This window comes from Polyodon spathula, chromosome 10 (assembly GCF_017654505.1).
Source record: "Polyodon spathula isolate WHYD16114869_AA chromosome 10, ASM1765450v1, whole genome shotgun sequence".
Classification (NCBI taxonomy): Eukaryota; Metazoa; Chordata; class Actinopteri; order Acipenseriformes; family Polyodontidae; genus Polyodon; species Polyodon spathula.
The window spans coordinates 18,553,973-18,578,002 of record NC_054543.1 but is presented as its reverse complement, the minus strand read 5'-3'; the positions used below and the strand labels follow the sequence as shown (position 1 = coordinate 18,578,002).

General features: G+C 36.7%; 1 protein-coding gene across 1 annotated transcript in view; it reads right to left on the bottom strand.

The window, feature by feature from the left end:
• LOC121321569 (storkhead-box protein 1-like) overlaps positions 1-22,419 on the bottom strand; it is a 29,563-nt gene extending 7,144 nt beyond the window's left edge. The window contains exons 1-2 of the mRNA XM_041260574.1: positions 21,934-22,419; positions 211-363 (exon numbers count right to left, since the gene is read on the bottom strand). Of these exons, the coding sequence (XP_041116508.1) occupies positions 211-363; positions 21,934-22,264 (484 nt within the window). The 5' untranslated portion in view covers positions 22,265-22,419. The remainder of the gene's footprint in view (positions 1-210; positions 364-21,933) is intronic.
• Between the last annotated feature and the right edge of the window lie 1,611 nt (positions 22,420-24,030).

Here is a 24,030-nt window from a genome sequence, read left to right as displayed (position 1 = left end):
AATATTCATACATCACAAATAGTGATATTCAAAAGAATATACAGTAATGTCAGGTTTCTGCAAACAATGTATGGAATATGTTTTACTGCACACCCTAGAACAGTATCGAAACTGTGATTATGGTAGAAAAGACAAGAGAAGTATTATAGAATATATAGAACATTGGAGGGACCTATTTAACATTGGAGTATTGATTTCACATATAAATACCTGGGTGATGCTTCATCAAATGCTCAATCAAAGCCTCCTGGTTGACGACCACATGAACAGCATTCATATCGGATATGACAGAGCACAGCACTTCTGACAGTGGGATAAACTGGGACTGGGAAATGGGTGCCATGTGTACTGCAGTTACATCACCTGCAATTCAAACAGAAAAGAAACCCCAACATGAATACCTTTTCAACTTCATGTTCCCTTAGCAGTTACGCTCCGCGTCTTGAGTATATTTTCAATGGTTAATGCGTTAATTCTGATTATACCTTAATTAATGCATTATCCCAAACTGACACTGCTTATATACTGTATATTGATGATTACGGTATTTATTATAAGACTACTACAGTAACAAGCAAATTCATTTTTTAAACTGTATTTCAGTCCTTAATGTATAAACTCTTTTTTTTTTTTGCTCAGCAGTCAGAAAACTAGTTTTTCACAGCACATAGAAACTCTTCTGTTTTGATTCCCAAATCTCAATTTCAATCTGAAACCAAAAAAAAAAAAAAATAGAAAGCAAATTCCCCAGTGGTCAAAGTGTAAGTGTACTTGAATAAATGTCTGAGAACAAAAACAATGTAGCAGCACTAAAAAAAAGAAAACAGACTACACCCCTTGGATTACAAGTGTTATGTGTTAAATGGAGAGTCTGTCTTTCTCTGTTTATCTTCTGCGCAGACAGAGTGCAAAGGCATGACGGAGTTAATCACCATTTCAAAATCCATGACAATATTTCAAACAACCTAATTCCTTTCAGTGCCGTCCGGCTGTCAAGTCTCAAATATCACTCGCTGTAGTGGTTTTTTATTTTCTGTACTCACAACGTCTCCTTGTGACATTAGAAACAACCCAATAGAATGAGTGTTTTCTCAGGAGAACAAGCTAACTGAGGAGTCACATACCATTAGCAGTGGGGCCCTGCTAGGTATTTGGACCAAGGCACAAAACCTTAAAGTGATTTCCCTGAACGGAAAAGTAGTGAGACGTATTCCTCCTAGCTCTCAGTCGTCTGCTGGAACTGCTAGGACACACAGGCTCATAAAAAGAGTTCTTTGTGAGCAGTAAACACCACATGGACAATATCCCCATACTCCACCGTATCAAGAGGAACACGGTTGGATGGTTTTACTGCTGTCCTTTTTAATGTTTAACTGGGCAGGACTATGCTTGAAAGACACAAACAAAGAGGGTTACCAAGATACCATCCACACAATGTTACTCACATTTTAGCAAAAATGTAAATTAAAGCAACAGTGATATCTGACATTTCCCTCAATTCATTCAAAACACACAGAATCCTTGTTGAAACACTTAAGACCAGATTTAAGAAAATAAACCTTAATCAATAGAAGACTAATCCAGAGATAAGAGGTTGAATTGATCTCCTGTGGTTTCCTGACTGGTTCAATCTCCCTTTTTTCATGAACAAAAGTCTGATTCATTGACATTGAAAAACTATATAATGTTGACACATAACCTTTCCCTAGTTTCTTCACCGTCTGTGCGCAAATGGACTGGCATGTGAATCTAAACAAACCAGGACTCAAAACAGCTGCTGCTTCCTTAAATCAGTGCTGGAACGACTTATGTCAGAAATGTGCCTGTCTTCATCATCATCAGTATAGCCCAACCTTCCAGAAGGACAATGCAGTGAAGTTAAAGTATTTGAAGAATGGATGATTATTTATTTAAATTGATTCATAGCTGGCAAATAAAATGTCCAACTTAAAAAAAAAATTATTAAAAATTAAAAAAAAAAAGTTTTCAATTCATATCAGTCTAATCCTGCCAACTTGTCTGTCAATTCCCTCCCATCACAGGTTGAGGGCAGATTATAGAATGTCTGCGCTACATGTTTTAAAAATAAAGGTTAAAGCAGTATTCAGCTTGCACGGTATACAAGTATGTTATGATAACACAATCAGGGTGTCACATTATGTCACAAAGAATCTGAGACTTAGACATCACATTGTGTATTAGCTAATCCGCTCCTGACCTCAGTTGGTGTTTTCAAGGATCTGTTTTCATGGCAAGGATCATTCTAAGTTAGTTCCTGACTCCTCCAGTTAAGGCTGCCACCAAGTTCCCTGTATATTTGCAGAATGTTTGATACAAGTGAAACTTAACTGCCAGTTGGTCTATGATTAAATAGTGCTTTATGTTAATTAGCCATGAGGTTTTCAGAATGCTCAGTTTTCCAACATGCGTGCAAATAACTTATTTCCTACCTTAGTAGAAAAGTGTATTATGTACTGCAGTGAATGGTAAATGTTTAATGTCCAATTTAAAAGTACTTTTTTTTTAAATTAATGTAACATGCCAGTATTTTGTTTTCTTCAAAAGGCCCTGCCCATCGTTTAAACGGTGTCATTTAGTTTATTGCCAAAGTTTAACCCTAATTGAAGATTAAAAGTAGAGAAATACAACCTAAATACAGCAGAACTCAATTTTTAGCTGCAGTAAGCATTTTATTTGGTCATTTACTTCCTTCATCCAGCCAAGCTGAAGCCGAGTTTTCTACCTAATATACTTTAAAAAAATATATCTAAATTGTTATATCTAAAGTATTTTGTAGACAGCACTTCTGAAAAACAATTTCAGAATTTCTGGGCGTCAAGGGAGTCCTGGTGCATTGTGGGATTTGTATAGCTAGTACAATCTGATCCATCATCCTCTCAGCCTGACCTCTGTGAACAGACTGGCAGGAGGGCAGGTAGTGTTTTGTTTAGCAGTCAGCTTCAGTCACCCTGCTCTTCCTGTGGGGAAATCCAGGTCAGGGGGAGGACAGTAGAGCACGACAGAAGACAGTCAAAGCCCGGCCAAGAGAATGCTGATTTTGTCTGAAACCTGGTCGCGATCTGGACCAAGCAGAGCACTGTGCCCTCATTAAGAAAGCCAGACCAAACACTCTGTTCATTTCATAATGCTATTGTCACCACCTGCAGAAATAAGCAACTTGGCTTCTGACCACAGCCTCTTCATTATGTTAGCATCTAGGGGAGGATGGCCTTCCACAAATACCAGGCCAGGTTACTGATTTTGAAAGAGCAACTGTGTTACTTACATCATAGAACATTTCTTACATTTGACAGAGTTTCTTATTTATAATAGATTGATTTTTTTTTTTTTTTTTATACTGTTCAGTTCAGGTTCTTCAGAGACTGCTATGGACAAACTAAACATGGTGTTATGCTGGAGTGGATTCAGATTAGCTTTTAAAAGGGTTTTGGGGGATGGTGAAGCTGAAGTACAGTGCTTTCAGTCACTTAAAGAAACTGTCTTGGGAACATTTTATTTACTCTGCTCAATAAATACAAGCTTTAAAAAGTAGATCCAGTTTAGTTCACACTAATCCCATAATGACAAAGCTAATTATATCCGGGGGAAGTACACCAGGATTATCCATTTTAAAATAGTACCCACAATCTTCTAATCTTGTCTCACTGTACTGGCAAGTTAAAGAATCTAAGCTGTTGACATCAGAAAACATGCTGGCTGGCTGACTTAAAATAATAAGTAATGTATTTCTTTAAAAATACAAATTCGTGTTACAGCTTCAACAAACCCAAACATTGCTATGCAGATCTGTAGAACTCTGGAAAAGCATGCTACACCGAATTCTCAATACACAAGTCTGTTTATACCTACAGCATGAACCTGGCAAAAAGGTATACTCAAAGCACTTCCACAGAAAGAAGCAGAAAACTGGACAGTTTTGTTATTCTAACATACATTACAATGTATGTCAAATCAGCCCTCAAATGGGTGACAAAGCTGACAAATCAAGCACAGATCAGGCTGCAAGGCAATGATTGACACTTATGTAGACGTCACACTCACAGGGTCCATGATAAAATTGACATTAGTAATTCACCCCGGGTTTGCTTCCGAAGGCAAATGAGGGGGGGGTGGGGTGGGGGTGGGGTGTGTTGTGAAATTGGAAGACTCATTCTGAAATTTTTCGTCCTTTACAAAAGCAATACAATCTTTAATGATTATGTTAGAAATTACATCTTCAATTTCTGTAAAAGCTCAGAAAGAAAAATTTAAAAAGGGGTAACCCCTGTACCACAAATTATTTGTGAATAATTTTACAAAACCACGCTACAGGAAATATTTTACACATGATCTTATACAGCAGGGGTGCACTGTTCCGCTATTCAGCTAATTATTATTATTATTATTATTATTATTATTATTATTATTATTATTATTATAGTTGTTTTTTTTAGGTAGCCTCAGTGAGGAATTGCACCTCCTAACAGAACTGTTTAACTCTTACGTAAAACAGTCTTCAAAATCATAGAACGTAGCTGTGTACAGAATTGTAATAAATATCAAAACAGCTTAAGATAGCTTAGGCATTTATAAACAAAACAAAGCACAGCTGGAGGATTTAGGTGTGCACAGCACAAAAACGTTTTCAGATTAGGTGAAATTGTTTATAATTGAAAAGAATGCATGTACAACACTATGAAGTTTGAACTATGACTAACTCTTTAAAAGGAGTTGAGAAGGTTACCCTAAGCCAATATTTTAAGCGCAATACAGAGAACAGAACCAGGGGACACAGTAGGAAATTGAGTGGAGACAGATTAAGGACAGATTCATCCTACACAGAGAGCGCTGAGTGTATGGAATCGGTGACAAAGTTGTTCATCCTCAATCATTTAGATTCTTTAGGAACAGAATACACATCGGTGGCTGTGTCTGCACACAATTAAGCCGGACTCGCTGCTAGTGTCACATGTGCTCACTCCATGTCCGGCTGTATCTAACAATGTGAAAGTACCCCAGCTTCATACAGCATGCATCCTACTCTTATCAGCATCTTCAGACCAGAGCTCTCCCTGCCTGAGGCTGTTATGCATGTAGATGCTGTTCAGCAAACAAGCAATCTAATACAATGCCAAGAGATTTTAGTTTTAGTTTAGATGGCATTGGAGATTTGCAAACAGTGTAAAAGTGATTGTAGAATAATAAAGCTATTTAAACCACGTGGGGGTGGGGGGACTGCCTCGACAGTCAACAAAACCCTCCTTTGAAGAAGCAGTATTCAGTAGGGTAGTAGGTCAAGCTGTACCTTACCTCACCTGGACCTGCAAGCATTATATGCTTGTGACAGAGATCGAATGATTCTTGGTGTTAGATCTCCCTCCCAACCTGAGAGGGTTCTGTGTAAAGGAAACCGAGTACCCTGGACTGGAGGGCCTGACAGTTCATTCCCAGGGTTAGGCGGAAGTCAACCATCTAGAAAGGGAGCGGCGCTATGGTACACTTAATCATCGACCCAGAAAGGAAACTATGTGGCAACCGCGGATTGGAAGAGCGGTTGTACTCATTAACCAATGGGTCATGGTTGATAGTATTTAAGGGGGCGTAGTGATGTGCTGTTCCTTTGCTATGGTTAATGCTAGGCCAAAAGGAGAACTGTATTGTGAACCATGAGTGTTTTGTTTGTCGTGTCTAAATTGTACTTGTTTGTTATTTAGATGGCTAACATGATCCGGAGCTGTCGCCAAAGGCTAGCACTAAATCTGGACAACATCACTGCACTTTGTATCACTAAAAAATGGTATTTTCACTATGAGCACTAGAGCATGCACTGTGGACTTGTGTTTGTGTTACGTGTGGGTGAAAAAGAATGGGACTATTATTATTTCGGGACCAACCCGTGGATTAAAACAGAACAATACATGCCGCTGTATTGCCTGTTCTCATTGTTATTATTTATTGCTGTTTTGCCATCAGGCATTTGGATTACAAAAGAACATACCATTGCACCTGGATTATGATTGTCTGTCTGTTTATTGATCACCTGCACACTGTTAACCACTTTGTGCTCTATACAATTTGTTTAGGAACAATAGCGTACATCTGCATGTGTTGCGTTCATGATCCAAACACCTTTTCACGAACAAAACATTTTCTTCCTCTCGTTAACATGCCATTCACGCAAGGTCTTGCAGGTGACCACATGTGACACACGCACAAACAGTATTTGAATTTGCTAAAGTTTAGGCCTTGGTGATACACTAAAAGATCAAAATTAATCAATTACTTTACAGAGATAATTTTAAAAAATCCTGTAAAGCCATTGTGGACTAATCCTGTTGGGTCTCTTTGTTTATTTGTTGAAGTAAAGCCATGTGCTGTAATTAGAGTGTGTAATAAATAAATAAATAAATACAATTACAGGCAACCAATAATATTGAGAAAAGGAACTAATCTCTTATACTCTTTGATCTCTATTCTTTAACAAACAGTTCATTTCAAACTGTGAAATCTAGAGCCTGACCCTCACAATTCACAGCCTGTCAGGAACAAGAGGCGACACAGTGATAATCCTATTGAAGCAGCGGTGAGTAAACACCCAGCAATCCACATTTAAGTGCTGCTCACCAGCATCTCTTCAAGCTTGCATTCACAAGTTTCTATTCACACAGGACTCTGGGAAGGGATTTCCTGTTACTACACCAGTCAGAAACCAGCTGCAACGATATACATTAAACAGCACTGTTGACATAGACTTGGCAACCAAATAGGAAGTCAATATCTCAAACTGCTTCGGAGATGTGAGCTGCAAAGGAAACAATGATGCATTTCAAACAGCCTGGAAGACAAAAGTAAAAATAATTGATTTACAGAGGTTCTATAAAACCTAATAGTGCAATAATAATATATATGTAAAAAGACAAACTATTTGAACTCTATTACAGCACAAGTCTGGGTATATCCCTTGTAATACAAGGATCGTATTAATATAGCATCCCACGGGCTCATTTTACGCACCGTACTTGATCCTAAACTTAGAAAAACAAAGGCGCATAACTTGGTGCCGGACTGCACAGTTAGATTTATATTGATTTCAAGCAGAGAAGATTTACAAATTATGCTGGATACCAGAATAGACAGGTTCCATTAATTTCAAAAGGGATTTGGTTGGCTCCCAAATTACACAGAATGTCAGTATGTAGAGGGACTGGATTAGTTTTACTGTAATTTAACATCCCCTGACACAGAACACAAAATAAGTAATCATCTTTCTGTTTTACCAATAGTAATATAACCCTTTCAATATGTTTCTAAATTAAAACTAGCAAAAAGAGTCTCAAAGATTTGCTTTAACTCTAAATATGAAAGGGTTATCCAGTTACATTATTTAAGCTCCAATACTTTTCAAAATCAAACTGCTTTAGATGACTAATCAGGCTTAAAACTTAGGCAGCTCACATTTGTAGAGCTTTTCCCACAAGACTTATCATAAAACTTTGCAAGGGTAAATCTCCTTAGCTTGTTCTCAAGAGAGAAGACAGATGTTGCCAGCAGTGAAAAAAGCCTGTAAACCCAGCGAGCGAGGAAGAGGCTGAGGGACAAAGAGGATCTCCTTATTATAGGTTTTCAACCAATCACATTCTCTGCCCACTTGCTTTTACTCAATGGGCAGAACTTCTCTATGAATGGAATTTCTACAGTCACAGTACAACAGTACAATATTTATAAATAAAGAAATCAAAGCACAGCAAACTTGTAGACAAAACTTACGGAAATATATTGAAAAACTGGGTAAATATATCGGTAAAAGAACACAAACGTGAAAAATGTTTAAAATTTACCATATTTTACTCAAAGAATATTATTTTTAACCACATAGCACACATTCTTTATACAACAGTGAAGGACAGCTCTAAATATTCTGGCAAAACTATGCAATAACCATAAACCTACAGATTGAAAATATGTTATTCATATTGTACCAATCTTCCTCTCACCCTTACAGAATGTTCCACAATGGGATCTAATTATTAACCATTGTTACATCCTAACGTTCTATTGACAAGATTGTGTTTTAAAAATGTTAAAAAAACCAATTATTTTTGGTTAAACTCTTTGTTAAAGCATTGGCTGATTCTTTTATTATTGTTGAATGAAACTGTCCAGAGGAGGTCCCCTTAGCCGTTCACACCTCCACCTCCTGTTACTGTGCTGTTAGACTGTAGAAGAGCTTTGGCACTTGGGTGGCAACTACTCCAGATTGCTTCATCAGCCATGAACAAGCTCCAGTCTGGCACTAGTGCCTACCAGAGTTGAATAATGATACAGGACATTTAAACACAAAACCAGCTGTAATATCCCGTATGTTGATATCAAATTCTGAAACAATCTTTTAGTTTTATATTAAAGCAAAATCACATCGATAAATGGATGGCTAGATGGCTGGAGATGCAATGAAAATGTAACACTGTGGTTGACATTTTATTTAATAATGTTGCATCAGGCACTTAAAAACAGATTGTTTTATAAATTGTTTTATATTAATTGTTTTATATAGTTAAACTTAACAATTGACCCACCCTCCAATATATTCATTTAGATGAGCATTTTTAAAAAAGGTTCTTCAAATAAGTAATGATAGCCCCAGAGTACAAAAACTAAACTGAAATGGAAAGATAATTAAACTTTTATGCTATATACATAATACACTTTTATTGCCTTTGTTTATGATGCACAATGGGTGCATCAGACTGTTTTCTCCATATAGGAAGCATGTCTCATTGGTTTTATGTCCCAATAACTATTAGGATTGGTGAGGGACCTAGTTGGACATCGGCAGACTTTACAGTATAGGGTTAATTAAATAGATAAAGGCATGTATATCAAATAAATGTTTCAAATGTGGTTCTTTAAGCAACAGATAAAGGCAAGATATTAAAAAACCATCATACTGGAACTGCTTTGGGTATTAAGTTACATACTTAAATGCTCCAGTACTCTTACTGCGTTTTATGGAAATTTGATCTTGTTGGACTAGAAGGTCTCTTCAAATAATTTCCTTTTCAGCTAAAGTCCTAATTCAGGACAGTGTTGTTGCTTTAAACTAAAAGACTTTGTAATTATATAAAGTATCTAAAGATTTAGTTGTACAACCTTTTTTTTTTTTTTACATAAGTATCTGTTTATACACAATCTGAGATATATTACCCAGACAAACTTTTTATTGCAATCATTAAGAAAAAAAACAACAAACAAAAAAACACATTTGGCTACTAATTGTAATCACATATTGGAATTTAATAATAGGCAGACAACTTAATAATAAATATAAGAACATTTACAAACAATAGGAGGCCATTCACCCCATCTAAGCTCATCCGGTTCCTAGTAGATGATTGATCTCAAAACTTTGTCGAGTTGGGACTTAAAGGATCCAAGTGATTCTGCCTCAACAACATGACTAGGTAACCCGTTACATAATATCAACACTCTCTGCTGTGGGGAAGTGAAAAGAGACAGAGAGAGAGAGAGAGAGAGAGAGAGAGAGAGAGAGAGAGACAGAGAGAGAGAGAGAGAGAGAGAGAGAGAGAGAAGCTCATTGCTCTTTTAAAGGTAACAGTTTAAATATGTATTTGATCATATTTTGATTCATACATATATTTGTATCTAGGTAACTCTGATTATTACAAAGAGAGCTCTGTTAGCTGTGCACATGGACCTTCTTTTGTTTTTGTAACGATCAGCTAGTGACGACCACCATGAACAGCAATGACCTGTGCAATCACCTTTGACCTTGGAAGAGTTTGGTTTCTGGTGTTGCACTCAGCATGAGGAAAGGAAAGTGCATACCACTATTAACAAAGCCATGCCAGAGAGTAGCATGTTAAAATGCTCTGAAACATGCAAACATGTATTATGGGCCTACGTAAACAGTAACTATAGTACAATATACAGTCTTGTATTATGGACCTACGTAAAGCAGTTGCTCTAGTACAATATACAGTATTTTAGTTCATGTGACAAAATCAGTTCAGGAAAGAAAGAAATTAGATATCCTAAAAGAAACCAATTCAATGACAAGCGTTTCGACTGTAAGTCTTTTTCAGTGGATTCATTTTTAAAACACATTTGTCACTGAATTTGAGTATAACTTAGAATTTTCTGATTGGCTGTTTGAAATTGTCGAGGAGAACTGTATTACAGTAGAGAAATCTCAAATAAAACTAGGTATTCCATAACCACACAAAATGACACTACAAACAAATGAAAGACATATTCTGTAAGCAGTATATTGTACCCCCATGCATTCTTTGATGTTTAAATGGCGTGTGTTTGTTTGTGTGTGTGTGTGTGTGTGTGTGTGTGTGTGTGTGTGTGTGTGTGTGTAGGAGTGTTAACCCTTAATCAAAAGAGAAGCACAGAGCTGTTTTAAAAACGATATTATTTTACTTCTAGAAATGTTGATTAAAAGTTAGTATGCAGGACTGTAATTTAACTTTTTCTTCCTTAGTTTTATGAAAAGTTTATGTGATGGACACCCCACTCCTCCCTCGCTATGCCTATTACCACTTTCTGAGCACCTCACTTTTGTTCTAAATGACCCTCTTTGTTCAGACTTGTCATACAATCAATATGTGATCTGTTTTACATGAAGCAGATCAATGTGACTTAACCAAAGAGTTGGACTGGTGTAGTAATGTTGACTTCCACATATGATAATATTCCCCACGGTGTACCGACAGACGAGAGCCACAGATGGTAGCTCACGATAATGGAGACCCACTGTGATAATAATAAGCTGGTACCAAAGGTTCTGGCTGCAAACATCATTACTTACAAATTACAGTTTTGGGAAATGTTTATAATATGTAATTTATATTGCAGTCAGCAACTTGTACCAAAACATTTTCTTTGCGGTTATCTTTGTCACCGGTATGAATATTCATTCAGTCTCAGGAAGGACACCTCTGTGTTTTGTTCTTTATGACACAACAGAAGTAATTGTCTATAATGACACAGGCTACCTCATTACAACATGCTGCAATTAGGCATAAATGTTTTAACATCTGCACTCTTAAACCTCATTTAAAATGCAGATGCTTATTGGAGAAGACTGAATAGGCAACAAATGAGATGTGTGAAGAACTTTCCAATATGAAACATGTTATTCAGTAGACTTAATAACATGGTTGTGATCCAGCATAGGCTTTTATATAAAGTCATTTCTTTGGTGTTAAAGCACTACAAGCATGGCTTATTTGGCACAGCTATTTAGATTCACAGCCATTTTGACAAACTGACCGTCAGATTCTTTAGATTCCACAATAAAAACAGAACTTCATATATCCCTAGATTTTGATACTCGTGAATAACTTGGATAAATGGTTCTCTAGATCAGTGGTTCTCAAACTGTGTCAAGGTGAACCTCCCTGAGCTATAAAAAAAATAACTGCGCCTCCCCAGTTTACTAAAATAATATAACAAAGCGAAAATCCTACATGTTGCAAAAAATGAATAAAAAAAGACGGTATTTGTTCAATATAGAGCAGTATGAGTTACACAAGTATTAATTCAAAGAGTACAAATGTAAGCAGCTAAAACGTTTTTTTTTTTTTTTTTTGTCCTGTTAACTCTCTTATCTTAGTGGGTTTTAATGTAACTTTAAAATTGCTGATTGTGTATTATGTGTAGACTTATTTAAACCTGTTATTTAAATGGTCTGATTGTGGCAGTTGTATGTGTGATATATTGTGGTTTGTTCTTTTTTTCTGCTATGTACTGTACAGTGCTTTGCGACACTTCCTATAAAAAGCGCTATATAAATGCATTAAAGAAAGAAAGAAATAAACTCACTGAGCTTCCTCTGAAAATACTTTACGGGTTTAGATACTAAGGTAGGGTGTCTTGTTTTGAGATGCCGGCATAGCTTGCAGGGCTGCACACTGATCATAAAACACACTGAGACTCGGAGCACCGCTGGACCCACTCCATATAAAGCCCAGTTTAAAATATCTTTTGTCATATTTTCGGCTTCTGCGTTTTGCTGTAACCACCGCTGCTGCGCTCACTTCGACTTGCGTTGTATGTTTTTCTCCTTGTCACAAAAGGACCCATTTCTCATTAAAGCTGTTTCTCCCCTTAAGCGCGCTGCTGATACTGTTTTTAAGTTTACTTGGGGGAGGGGGAACCACGCACTGTACGTGTGATGTTTCACAGTTGCTAAGGAATATTAGCAAGTTAACGCAAAAAGCTTTTGTTTATTTTATTTTAGTTATTTTTAAATATAATACATTTAAAATATAATAATTTGTTATTTTTTTCAAATCATCCAACCTCCAAAAAAAAAAAAAGAAAAGGACACACAGCTCGCGCCTCCCTTGACACCTTGTCGTCCCTCCCAAGGGAGGCGCGCCCCATAGTTTGAGAACCGCTGCTCTAGATCCATGTAAGAATGTAAGCAATCAGCTACCAGCAACTGGACAAGCTCAGATGAATGTCTTCCTTTTCTTTGTAAATGTTCTTAAGTTTGACACATGTACGAACTTAAAAGCACCCCTGGATTCTCATTAAGTTGTGCCAAAGAATGCCATTAGCTAGCTTGGATGAACAGGCCTCTAGATGTAAAACATAAATATGTGATCTGGATCTTCCACTATATTCCTGGGGATAATACATATCCACGAAAATTGTAAAAAGCAATGATAAACTGGAGAGCATAAGGAAGAGAAAGAAGAACAATGGAATGAACAGTCATTGAGGCCTTTTCAATTAGGCCCCAGTGAACTGTAGTTGAACAAAAGGATCAGGAATCGAGTACAATGTTTGATAAAGGTCAGTTTAAATGAATGTTGTAGTAATGTTCAGTGAAGAGCAGTGCAGGCAGAAGGACATGTCATCTCTGCTCTACAGAAAGCAGCAGTCAGTACTTGAAATCAAATACGCAACTCCGATTTTAGCTGAGGTTTTCCCTGCTGAGTCAACGAAAGGACACTGTTCTAATTCCTAATTAGATTGATCATGGCAACTTCTAAGCTCGTCCAGTTCTAATAGGAACCAGACGAGCTTAGATGGGTTGAAATGGCCTCTTATGTAGGTATGAAACAGAGACTAACAGAAGTAGATTGGAGTAAAATAGAGAATACATCCACAGAAAAAGGATGGCTGTTCTTCAAAAATGTAGTACTAGAGGCGCAAAATAATTACATCCCTAAAGTCAAAAAGGAAGTTAGAAAGGCCAAGAGAGAAATAGAAATGAACATTGCTAAGGGGGCTAAAACCAATTCCAAAATGTTTTTCCAAAATTACAACAGCAAGATAACATTCAAAGAGGAGGTTAAATGTCTAAGAGATACAAATGGCAACATCACAGATGAAGAAAAAAAAAAAAGCACTATATTAAATGATTACTTTCCGCAAATTTTTACAAAGGACGATAAGGACAACAAGCCCCACATGTCAACCAGTTCCTATCCAGTTTTAAATAACTTCAGCATAACTGAGGTAGAAGTGTTAAAGGGACTAGGAACTCTTAAAATAAACAAATCCCCTGGGCCAGATGAGATCCTCCCAATAGTACTCAAAGAAATGAAAGAAGTTATTTACAAACCGCTAACCAAGATCATGCAACAGTCTCTTGACACAGGGGTTGTACCGACAGACTGGAAAATTACAAACGTAATACCGATCCACAAAAAGGGAAACAAAACTGAACCAGGTAACTACAGACCAATAAGCCTGACTTCTACTATATGCAAACTTATGGAAACTATAATCAGATCCAAAATGAAAAATTACCTATATGGTAACAGTATCCTGGGAGACAGTCAACATGGTTTTAGGAAAGGGAGATTGTGTCTGACTAACCTGCTTGATTTTTTTGAGGATGCAACATCGATAATGGATAATTGCAAAGCATATGACATGGTTTATTTAGATTTCCAGAAAGCTTTTGACAAAGTCCTGCATAAAAGATTAATTCTCAAACTGAACGCAGTAAGGATGCAAGGAAACACATGTACATGGATTAGGGAGTGGTTAACATGTAGAAAACAGAAAGTACTGATTAGAGCAGAAACCTCAGAATGGAGTGTGGTAACCAGTGGAGTACCACAGGGATCAGTATTAGGTCCTCTGCTATTCCTAATCTACATTAATGATTTAGATTCTGGTATAGTAAGCAAACTTGTTAAATTCGCAGACGACACAAAAATAGGAGGAGTGGCAAACACTGTTGCAGCAGCAAAGGTCATTCAAAATGATCTAGACAAGATTCAGAACTGGGCAGACACATGGCAAATGACATTTAACAGAGAAAAGTGTAAGGTACTGCACGCAGGAAATAAAAATGTGCATTATAAATATCATATGGGAGATACTGAAATTAAAGAAGGACTCTATGAAAAAGACCTAGGAGTTTTTGTTGACTCAGAAATGTCTTCATCTAGACAATGTGGGGAAGTTATAAAAAAGGCCAACAAGATGCTCTGATACACTGTGAAAAGTGTTGAATTTAAATCAAAGTAAGTAATGTTAAAACTGTACAATGCATTAGTAAGACCTCATCTTGAATATTGTGTTCAGTTCTGGTCACCTCGCTACAAAAAGTATATTGCTGCTCTAGAAAGAGTGCAAAGTAGAGCGACCAGAATTATTCCAGGTTTAAAAGGCATGTCATATGCAGACAGGCTAAAATAATTGAATCTATTCAGACTTGAACAAAAAAGGCTATGCAGCGACCTAATTCAAGCATTCAAAATTCTAAAAGGTATTGGCAATGTTGACCCAAGGGACTTTTTCAACCTGAAAAAAGAAACAAGGACCAGGAGTCACAAATGGAGATTAGACAAAGGGGCATTCAGAACAGAAAATAGGAGGCACTTTTTGACACAGAGAATTGTGAGGGTCTGGAATCAACTCCCCAGTAATGTTATTGAATCTGACACCCTGGGATCCTTCAAGAAGCCTCTTGATGAGATTCTGGATTAAATAAGCTACTAACAACCAAACGAGCAAGATGGGCCGAATGGCCTCCTCTCGTTTGTAAACTTTCTTATGTTCTTATGTTCTTAGTTCTTTCCAAGTAACACAATATAATTATGCAGTGTAAGGATATATTGTTATTTACTGTAATTTCAATCTAAAGTTTTTATTAATGTATACATTTCAGTCCAATTTTCTATCAGTCAGTATAAAGACCGAGAAGTAAAAGCCCTGTCCAAATTCTTTATATGCTTCAAAAGGTCTTAAATTTGTATTCACACAAGGGCTGTTACTTAAAATAGAAGATAGTCAATACAAATAAATCATTAGTATTGCATGACATGGTGCAATATTCCATCGAAGCTGTAAACTAAAATGACATTTTTCAAACTCATTTCCTTATTCACTACAACGGTTACGGATCTCGTGGGGAGATGAAAGATTGTTATCATGCCACCTACTCGAGTAACAAGAAACATACAGAATCTCCTACTGTGTTGTCACCCTCATTAGGTTTATGTGTTCCTGTGTAACATTGCCCCTCTGAATAGAGAAACAGCCAGACCAAATGGCAGCCGAACAAAAAGTCCAACCACTGTGGAAACTAACATTGTTGGCTAAAATGACCACTTTTAAAGATTGAAATTTTCATAATAAGAAAAGAACATAGTTATAATGAATCTGGCTACTTTATAAATCCTTCATCTATTAAGTGTAAAACACATACAAGAGTATACATCGTCAATCCAGTGATCTAATACATAATTCAATGTTGATGCAAGTGTATTTTAGCAAATGTATAAAATCATCCAGCTTCAAAGATAAAAACATAAAACGCAAAAGCGTAATTTCCACATCCTTGATTCTTTGTATACAGATGTATTAATTATTAAGCATCTGCCTTCTGGAAATACGATGGTTGCTAACAAATTAGCTTTTTATTAAATTTCTACTGAAATTCAGAAATGAAGCGGATAGTGCTTCGGAAGAGGTTCTGCAATCCTTACTCCTGACTTATTATCTTTACAGTTTAACCTGGGGCAAGGTTAGACTATTTAGACAGTTTGAACTATTTACGTTTCACTTTGAGCCAATAAGACCCAACGTGGAAAAGTTCTTAGATCAAACCATACAAGCAAAGACGGACCAAAAGGCCTCCTCTCGTTCGTAAATTATGAACATTATCTATGTGCTGATATAATTCACTTTTGCCCTAATGAGTTAAATAAATATTGAAACAAATATATGTAAGTGAGAAAAGAGCAACACGCTGGCCATTGCACCTTCTTTGGAGAGAGCTTTGAAGACAGTAATGTTCAAGAGAGAGCCATGAAGTGACGTGATTTAGAAACGTTTATTTAACCAGTTGCAATGTGTTTACACTCTCACACTCTCCAGAGGGCTGAAGATGCTTTTACTTTTTTGCAAAAGAAAACATCTGTTAAAAAATGGCCTGCTGACATACAGTCTTTTCAAGGCAAGCCAAATGGATTGGCTTCTCTACGACAAGCCTGGATGAATAAAAGGCAGGGTGAATAAAGTTGGTAGTAAATTTGTGACCAAGTGTTGCAAGTCTTCTACCTTTGAAGGATTAACAATCCCCACGATAGCAATATACATAACAGAGAGCTTTGAAAAAGGCATTTTAACTCAGCAGACCTTTGACTTTGGGCAGACATCAGCCTCCTGTTTCTGGAAGCTGGGAGGAAATGGCTTCCCAGCAGGTGCTCGTGATACCTTATTAAAAACAAGGGTGTTTCTGGCAAACAGATGGCAAGATCTGAACTCCCTAAAACAGAGCGGAGAAGAGGACAGGGTTAACTGAACCTCACAGATCATCGCAGTCAGACAATACTGCATGAAACTAAACTAAAAGCCAGAGAATTAGTGATGGCATGTCACCTATTTTTTTTTTTTAATTCATGAAGAATGTTATCATTGGGAAATGGAAAAATCTAATTTCTCTCTCAACCCAACATTTTACAAGATACAGTTTTTTGTTTTTAGGGAGGTTAAGTCCTTTGTGGTCTCCTGAACCATCTAAGGCTTCAAATCAAAGGCGTCAAAGATTATATTGAATAAAACTCTTATTGAACTGTATATAAAAAGTAATTTAGTTATGGATTTTTTTAAACAATCCAAAATTGCCTAGTTTGTGAATCCCCTACCCTCCCCCTTTTAGAGGAAAGTTAGGAACAGAACCTTCTGACCTCACTTTATTCCTTAAGGATATAGGGTGAAATTCCTTGAGTCACATTTGAGATCCACCTTAACTATGCAAAAGGTTTCATTATGTTACTTTCTAAAAAAAACAACCAAACATACAGGGGGAGGGTTTGTGTGCTTTTTTCCCCCCCAAAACACCACTTAATCACTAACTGCTGTAGTCACACAACTGAAAAAAGGACAGATTATCTTTCTCCCATTGCTCATCAAAAAAAAGAAAAATGTCATTCTGCACTGCTTGGTATATTTGCACTGAAGTCCTCTTTCTCCAGTGTCTAAATATGCACCTTTGGATGGCCATTATCTTCAACCGACTTTGAGGAATGACCTCCCAAAAGAAATCAATAATGCAAATTATTTATCAAAGTTGGCATGGTGAACCTGTGTAAATGAGATCCCATTGCCTTTTCTGATTCTTTACTTACGGTAGGATCTGTTTTGCTTTCCTCATTTTTATTTTACTGTGTAGTAATGCAAACCCAATACTCTTCCCCCACCCCTCTCTCCTTAAAAGAAGAGCAATGTTATTATTGACAATTTGTGTTGGTTTCCAAGAACTTGTAGCTTCACGATCTGACACACACCCAGCCCCACCTGCTTATCTTGTGCGAACCAACCAGCATCAAGACTACTGATCAAACTGGAATGAAGGGTGAATTTTCCTGTATCTGTGAAGAAAGTACTGCAGTAAGCCTGTACTGGTGTTTTGCATGTTGTGTCCTCATAATTGCAGATCATTGATAACAGTATGAATAATTTATAGTGAATATGCATCATGTATTTTCCATTGTGAATACTTTAAAGTTTTCCTAGTTCATATGTTATACTTAGCAAAAGAAAATATTACGCATGTTAAAAAAAATAATAATAATAATTCTCATTTGACAGCCTGGCGCTGCATTATAGCCAAAGGGCTCTTAGCAGAAGGCTGGGGTTATTTGTTCTTTATTTTAACATCTTGAATAGGTTTCAGCAATTGCAATAACAGTACTGGTATTTGAATGTGGCACCTTTGCAGAAGCCCATGTTTGGAGGTCAAATCATGAATGGAATCCAGTTAATTGATAATACTGGAGTACTACTGAAGTAAATGTTATTTCATAGTGGTACCATCTCATACTCTGTGGAGAGCATAAATAATGCTAAATATTTCTGTTTGTTTTTCTGTCCCCATCTGCAGTAGTAAACTACTGTCTGGCCGTGACTTTCAATACAAAAGATCTTGGTCTCTTCTCTTGAAATTAGATTTCTCCCCCTTTTTTTTTACTTGCATTAACCTTTTACATTTCATGTTAAACTATGCAAAGGACCCCATTATGAAACGCTTCAGACACATTTAGTTTGCTGCCAATGTCTTGTGGGACCAAAGTACAATCAGAAAACAATCAAGACTTTACACTTCCTGCTGGTTAACAAGTAATAGTTTTTAACACCTCGAGCAACACTTGAAAACAAAGGTGGTCCAATGGCTTGTGATCAGTCAGTGTGCCTAATAGCAAACTAATCCCCTTTCAGCTTTATATGCTGCTGTAGTTAGTTATTTTGGTAAGCTCTTGTGGTCAACACATGGCCCATTTAATACAGAAATGCACTTGGGGGGTAGGCAAACATGCATTAAAAGCCCAACTCAACAAAACTGCATAGAAAAAAAACAAAATTACATAATAACATATTTAGCAGTCAGAATGTTCAATAAAAACAACTAAAAAATGTGTCATTACATAATTTGGCCTCTATTTAATTGATCTAAAGAGTGGTGGATCAAATGAGAAAATATAGTCTAAAGTTCACTGAGCTTCCAACAGTACATGCGTGCCCCCCTTTAGTGCATTTCTGTCTGAAAACCCTTCTGTTCTATGTGTATCTGTGACTAAGAAATAAAACAATGTGTACCTATAAAATTTTCACTGACTTTTATCAGATCAATTCCACTGTGAACCCCACCCATCTACTACCCCCCCCCCCCCCCCCCACCCCACCCACACACATACACACACACACACACACACAAAAACTCCAAGAAAAACGTGTTATACAGGTACATAAAGAACTTGCAAATCAGCAACAAGCATTTCATTTATATAGTGCCTTTCAAGATCAGGTCCTCCCAAAGGGGTGAACAAACTGTAGGAACACACAGCACGTGGCTACGTTTCACTTTGAAATGTAATCTCAGTTAGCATGCAAACACGTGTAATGTCCATTTAAAATATAAAAGAAAGTCTACATTTATGAAACACATTCAAACAAAACATTAAGGTGATTGTTAACAACTGTTGAAAATGTGCTTTTGTTCTTTAGTCATTACGTTAACTAGCAGGTCTTGCAAGACAGCATCTGTTGCCAGTTATTGACCCTTTTTGATGGCTTTGTAAAAGTCACTTTTCCACCATAAAACATTGGATATTAAACAGAATAACGTGATAGCTTGCAATTTCACTGCAACTATGAGTCACTTTGCACCCTTACTGCTACAGGCACCACTAATTACAAGAAATGTTATCATCTCATTTGTCTGGAGTATGCTTATATTACACTATGTAACACACTTTTTGTTCCTGGATAGTAAGTGTTATTTCCTAATTGCTTATGCCTCAAAAGTATAGAAAATGACTATTATTCCCCACAAACTTTGCCTTTGTGACCAGGATAGTGATATTTCAAAATATCACTATTTCCAATGGGAAAACAGGCAAATGTGTGTCTTTTCGTTCACATGAAGTCAGAAAAAACAGCATATGAATCCAAATTAACATGTATTTATACTAAAGTAATACAAACATGACTACAAAAGATTTAGAAGTGAGTAGTTTCTCGAGATTTACGATTATACTGTATTTATTTTTATTTTCCCATTGGAAATAGTGATATTTTGAAATATCACTGTCCTGGTCACAAAAGCAAAGTTTGTGGGGAGTAATAGCCATTTTCTATACTTTTGAGGCATAAGCAATTAGGAAATAACACTTACTACCCAGGAACAAAAAAAAAAAAAAAAATTGTTACACGGTGTTATCAAAGTTATTTGTGATGGATGAATAGACCACAATACACTGTTTACAAAACACAGAACTGACATCAAATGGGGATTGTGTGTAAATAAAGACCAAAAACCCAAACAAGGATGTAAAAAGAGAACGAGCTTGTCTGTTTATATTCTACAAGTGTGGTTAGAAACATGTGATGAAAGTGTATACCAGGGAAGAAAGAGTATTTGAGAACTTGGAGAATTGCTTTCCATGCGTGCCAGTTATAGTACAATTATTTCAGTAAGGCTTTATTTGACACTAGCATTCATTGCTACTAACTAAAAACTATATAAAGAGCTATGGGCATATGCTTCCTAACATAAAACTGACATGACATGCATAGATCTCATTGAGATATATTAAATACAATTTTGTAGCATGATAGTAAAAATGTCATGACACATTTGACAAAACAATGTGAGTGCGCAAGTCATGTCAATGTTCAAAGTGATTATGATAGAATGTGCATGGAATTACACATAAGACGTGTTTGGGGCTGTTGAAGGCTCCTCCCTTGTTAGCACACCAAATGTCCCCTACTAGGGGCATCTAATTTAATAGGACAGAATCTAGGCATGTTATAAATGTTCCCAGTGTTTTAGATCCTGCTACCATATCTGGTAGGATATTCCATTTATAACAGTTTAAAAAAACACTGCTTACTTAATTGTAAACCACTTAGCTTCCATTTATGCCCTCTCTTTTACTCTCTGCTAAATTTGAAGTTGTGACTTGGGTTAACTTTATCTATATCGTTTATGATTTTAAAACTGCAAGTTCTTTTTTTCTAGGCTTACGAGATGTAACTATCTTAACCATATTATACAGTGTTATGTAACCTTTATAAATGGTGTTAGAAATATATAACAGTTACAGTTACAATAATACATAATTATACCACTCTATAAAACACCTTGAATCATTATTGTTAAATAATTTAAACACTTTCATAATAGCAGAGGTGATAAGGGTGACCAAAGACATAGAGCTTTTTGTTTGTTTATGATTATTTGTTCTGTTCTGGATTGCCTTCGCTATAGACAGAGCAAGGAGCTCACACAGTGCTAACGCGAGATGCCCTAATCTGCCTTGCACCTCACAGTGTGTGGGGGGCCAGTTCATTCTCCATGCCCTTCCAAATCTTGTACTTTTAGGTTCCCGGTTTTTTATTAATAGCAAACACCTAGCGACCCTCTTGAGTTTTCTCACAATATCATGTAACAACTATTCGATTTAACATACAAAGTAGTCTATGCTGATATTCATAGCAAATATTGCAACAGTATATTGTAGTTAAACGTTTGCTTGTAGAGTTTAGTAAGAGTTTTGAAAGAAACGTGAGTGGACAGACAGTATGGCATCTATGCATTGTGTAGTTTACATTTAACATACTGTATTACTATGAAAAAATAATGCAATGCACTCTTTTAGAATGCGCCTAGTAATAGTACACAGAACTGCAAAACATATTTAAAGCACACTCCGCTGTTTATCCAAACCTGCTGGAGTGCACCTTTTACAACACAGTAACGGTTATTTATTTTTTTTAAATTTTTTTTTTTTTTTTATAAAACTATATATTTTATTCTGTCTGCTACATACACAATGGTATAACGCACTAAAGTCTAATCAATAAAAACCTTATTTTTCATATGATGCACGTATAGTACCAGACGAGATCGTGTATTTCGTGTTGACTTACCCACTGCTCGGATGATGAATCTTTCCGGGGACCTCAGTGCCCTTCTCATCCAAGATTCTCTTAGTACTTCCAGACTGTTGCTTTTCCCGTGGACCAGAAGCACAAAATTCTCCATCCATCCCTGGAAATAAACCTCTGACATGGCTTTTACTAGCCTTTTATTCCAAAAACTCTTCAGATTCTGCGATTTAAAATCCGCGAATACATCATAGCCGTTCGGGTTAGAAAATTTGCCAGCGCCGCTGCTCAAACTCGCTTCATCCCTGCACAGGACGATCGCAAGAGACGCTGTAGAAAGCTGAACCCGTTGCTGCATCTGCTGCTGGGACATCTTATTTATTTATTTATTTATTTATTTTCATTAACATTCTTGGATGAATATTGCAAACAAGTTAAACCTCTGTTTCAGCTACACAAACATGTTCTCTCTATTCCATCTGCGTTTATATTATGATTTGGACCATACAACAATTCACATGCGGACTATCCCGCACAACCTGACCTGCTTCTAAAGAGCTTTCCTTTGCTTCCAAGGTAACGAGTCTCTGCAGTCGCGAGAAAGTGGGTGTTTCATTCAGGAAGCCAATACTCAAGCTGTCCATGGGCGTGCTCATTTCGTGAATATTAACATAATCTACAGGTGTAAAAGTATGTGTCTTGTATTACATGTTTCACTTGCCACGCGTCACTGACTGAATAAAAACAGTGTTTTTAAAATACATTTTGCAGAGAAGGTTGTGTGTGATTATTGATGGGTGCTTCGTGCAATGTACAATTTAGAAAAAAGTTCCCTTTATTTGTTTTTCTTGCTTAACTAAAAATAGTTATACCCATAACCTCCAACTTCTGAAGCGACAGTAACATTATTTTTAGTTACATGTGATACATTGGTTTCAAGGAAGATATAAGCGTCCCTTATAATAGTTTACCATAGTGAATTGCACAGTAATTACTCAGTGTATTTGACATAGTTTACCGTGGGTTGTTGCCATGTGTTTTTAATATGCCATATCTCCACGGGCTTTACAGTGCTCAACTATGGGTGCGCTATGTTGTATTACCCTTTGCTATGCTTTTGCTATTGGAAGCTTGTATAAGGGTTATCCATACAGCTTGAACTACTGGGCGATGTAAACAAACTGGATTGTCAACCAGGGCTTGCCTTGCACAGGGGCTGGGAGAAACAGAATTTTCTGGTTAATCTGTCTGTTATATCATTGCAGAATCGCTAAGGAACCCCTTCCCTTATTTACTAAATTAGATTGAAAACAGCATTGATTATTATCGAAGGCAGCAAACCTTACAGTAAAACTAACAGCTATCCAAACTTATAATTAAGAAGTTGACTAAATAATCTTTTGCAAGAGAAAAACCCAAGCTCCCTACTTGCTTCCTGAACTGTAGCAGCGCATAAGCTGTTTGGCTCACGCAGTGACACAATGGCAAATCCTAAAAATATTCGTGGGGAATGAAAACAAAGTGTATTGATAACAAGGTCGTCTTTCTGTGGCATGCACTAAAGATTAAATGAAATAATGTGGTAAACAGACACCAAAGAATTATATTTGAGTGTATAACTGACCTTCATTTTGGATCAATGCAATTTCAAGATCGTATTAAAGAGTTTTAAGATGGGGTTGACTTTATGAATTATTCATAAAAGGTACTAAACATGCAGGAGTTACTTTGTGTAACCAGACCTAGTTTTAAAGAAGGTCTAAGTAGTTACACCACAGCGAAACAATAATGTGGTTTAGGTCAAAGTAGTTTTGGTCACAGTAAAAAGGCAATGACTGGCTACTGAGGAGAGAGACAGACTAATTCTCACTGGGATTTACATTCAAAGAAGCCATGAGCATTCCTTAAGGGTTTCCAAATGCTCTTCCCCTGGCCGGCAGGAAGTGAAGCCACTAACCAAGTTAGAATGATGTAAATGCAATTCACAGCCAAAAGTTTGAAGATTCAGTTGTGTTTATGTTTGATGCCAGCTTAGTGACACATATGGAAGGATGCTTAATGGAGGAAACCATATAACCACAGGGGGCAAGAGGTCTACCACTACAAGGAAATCTGTAGTGTAGTACAGGCCTGCGAAAG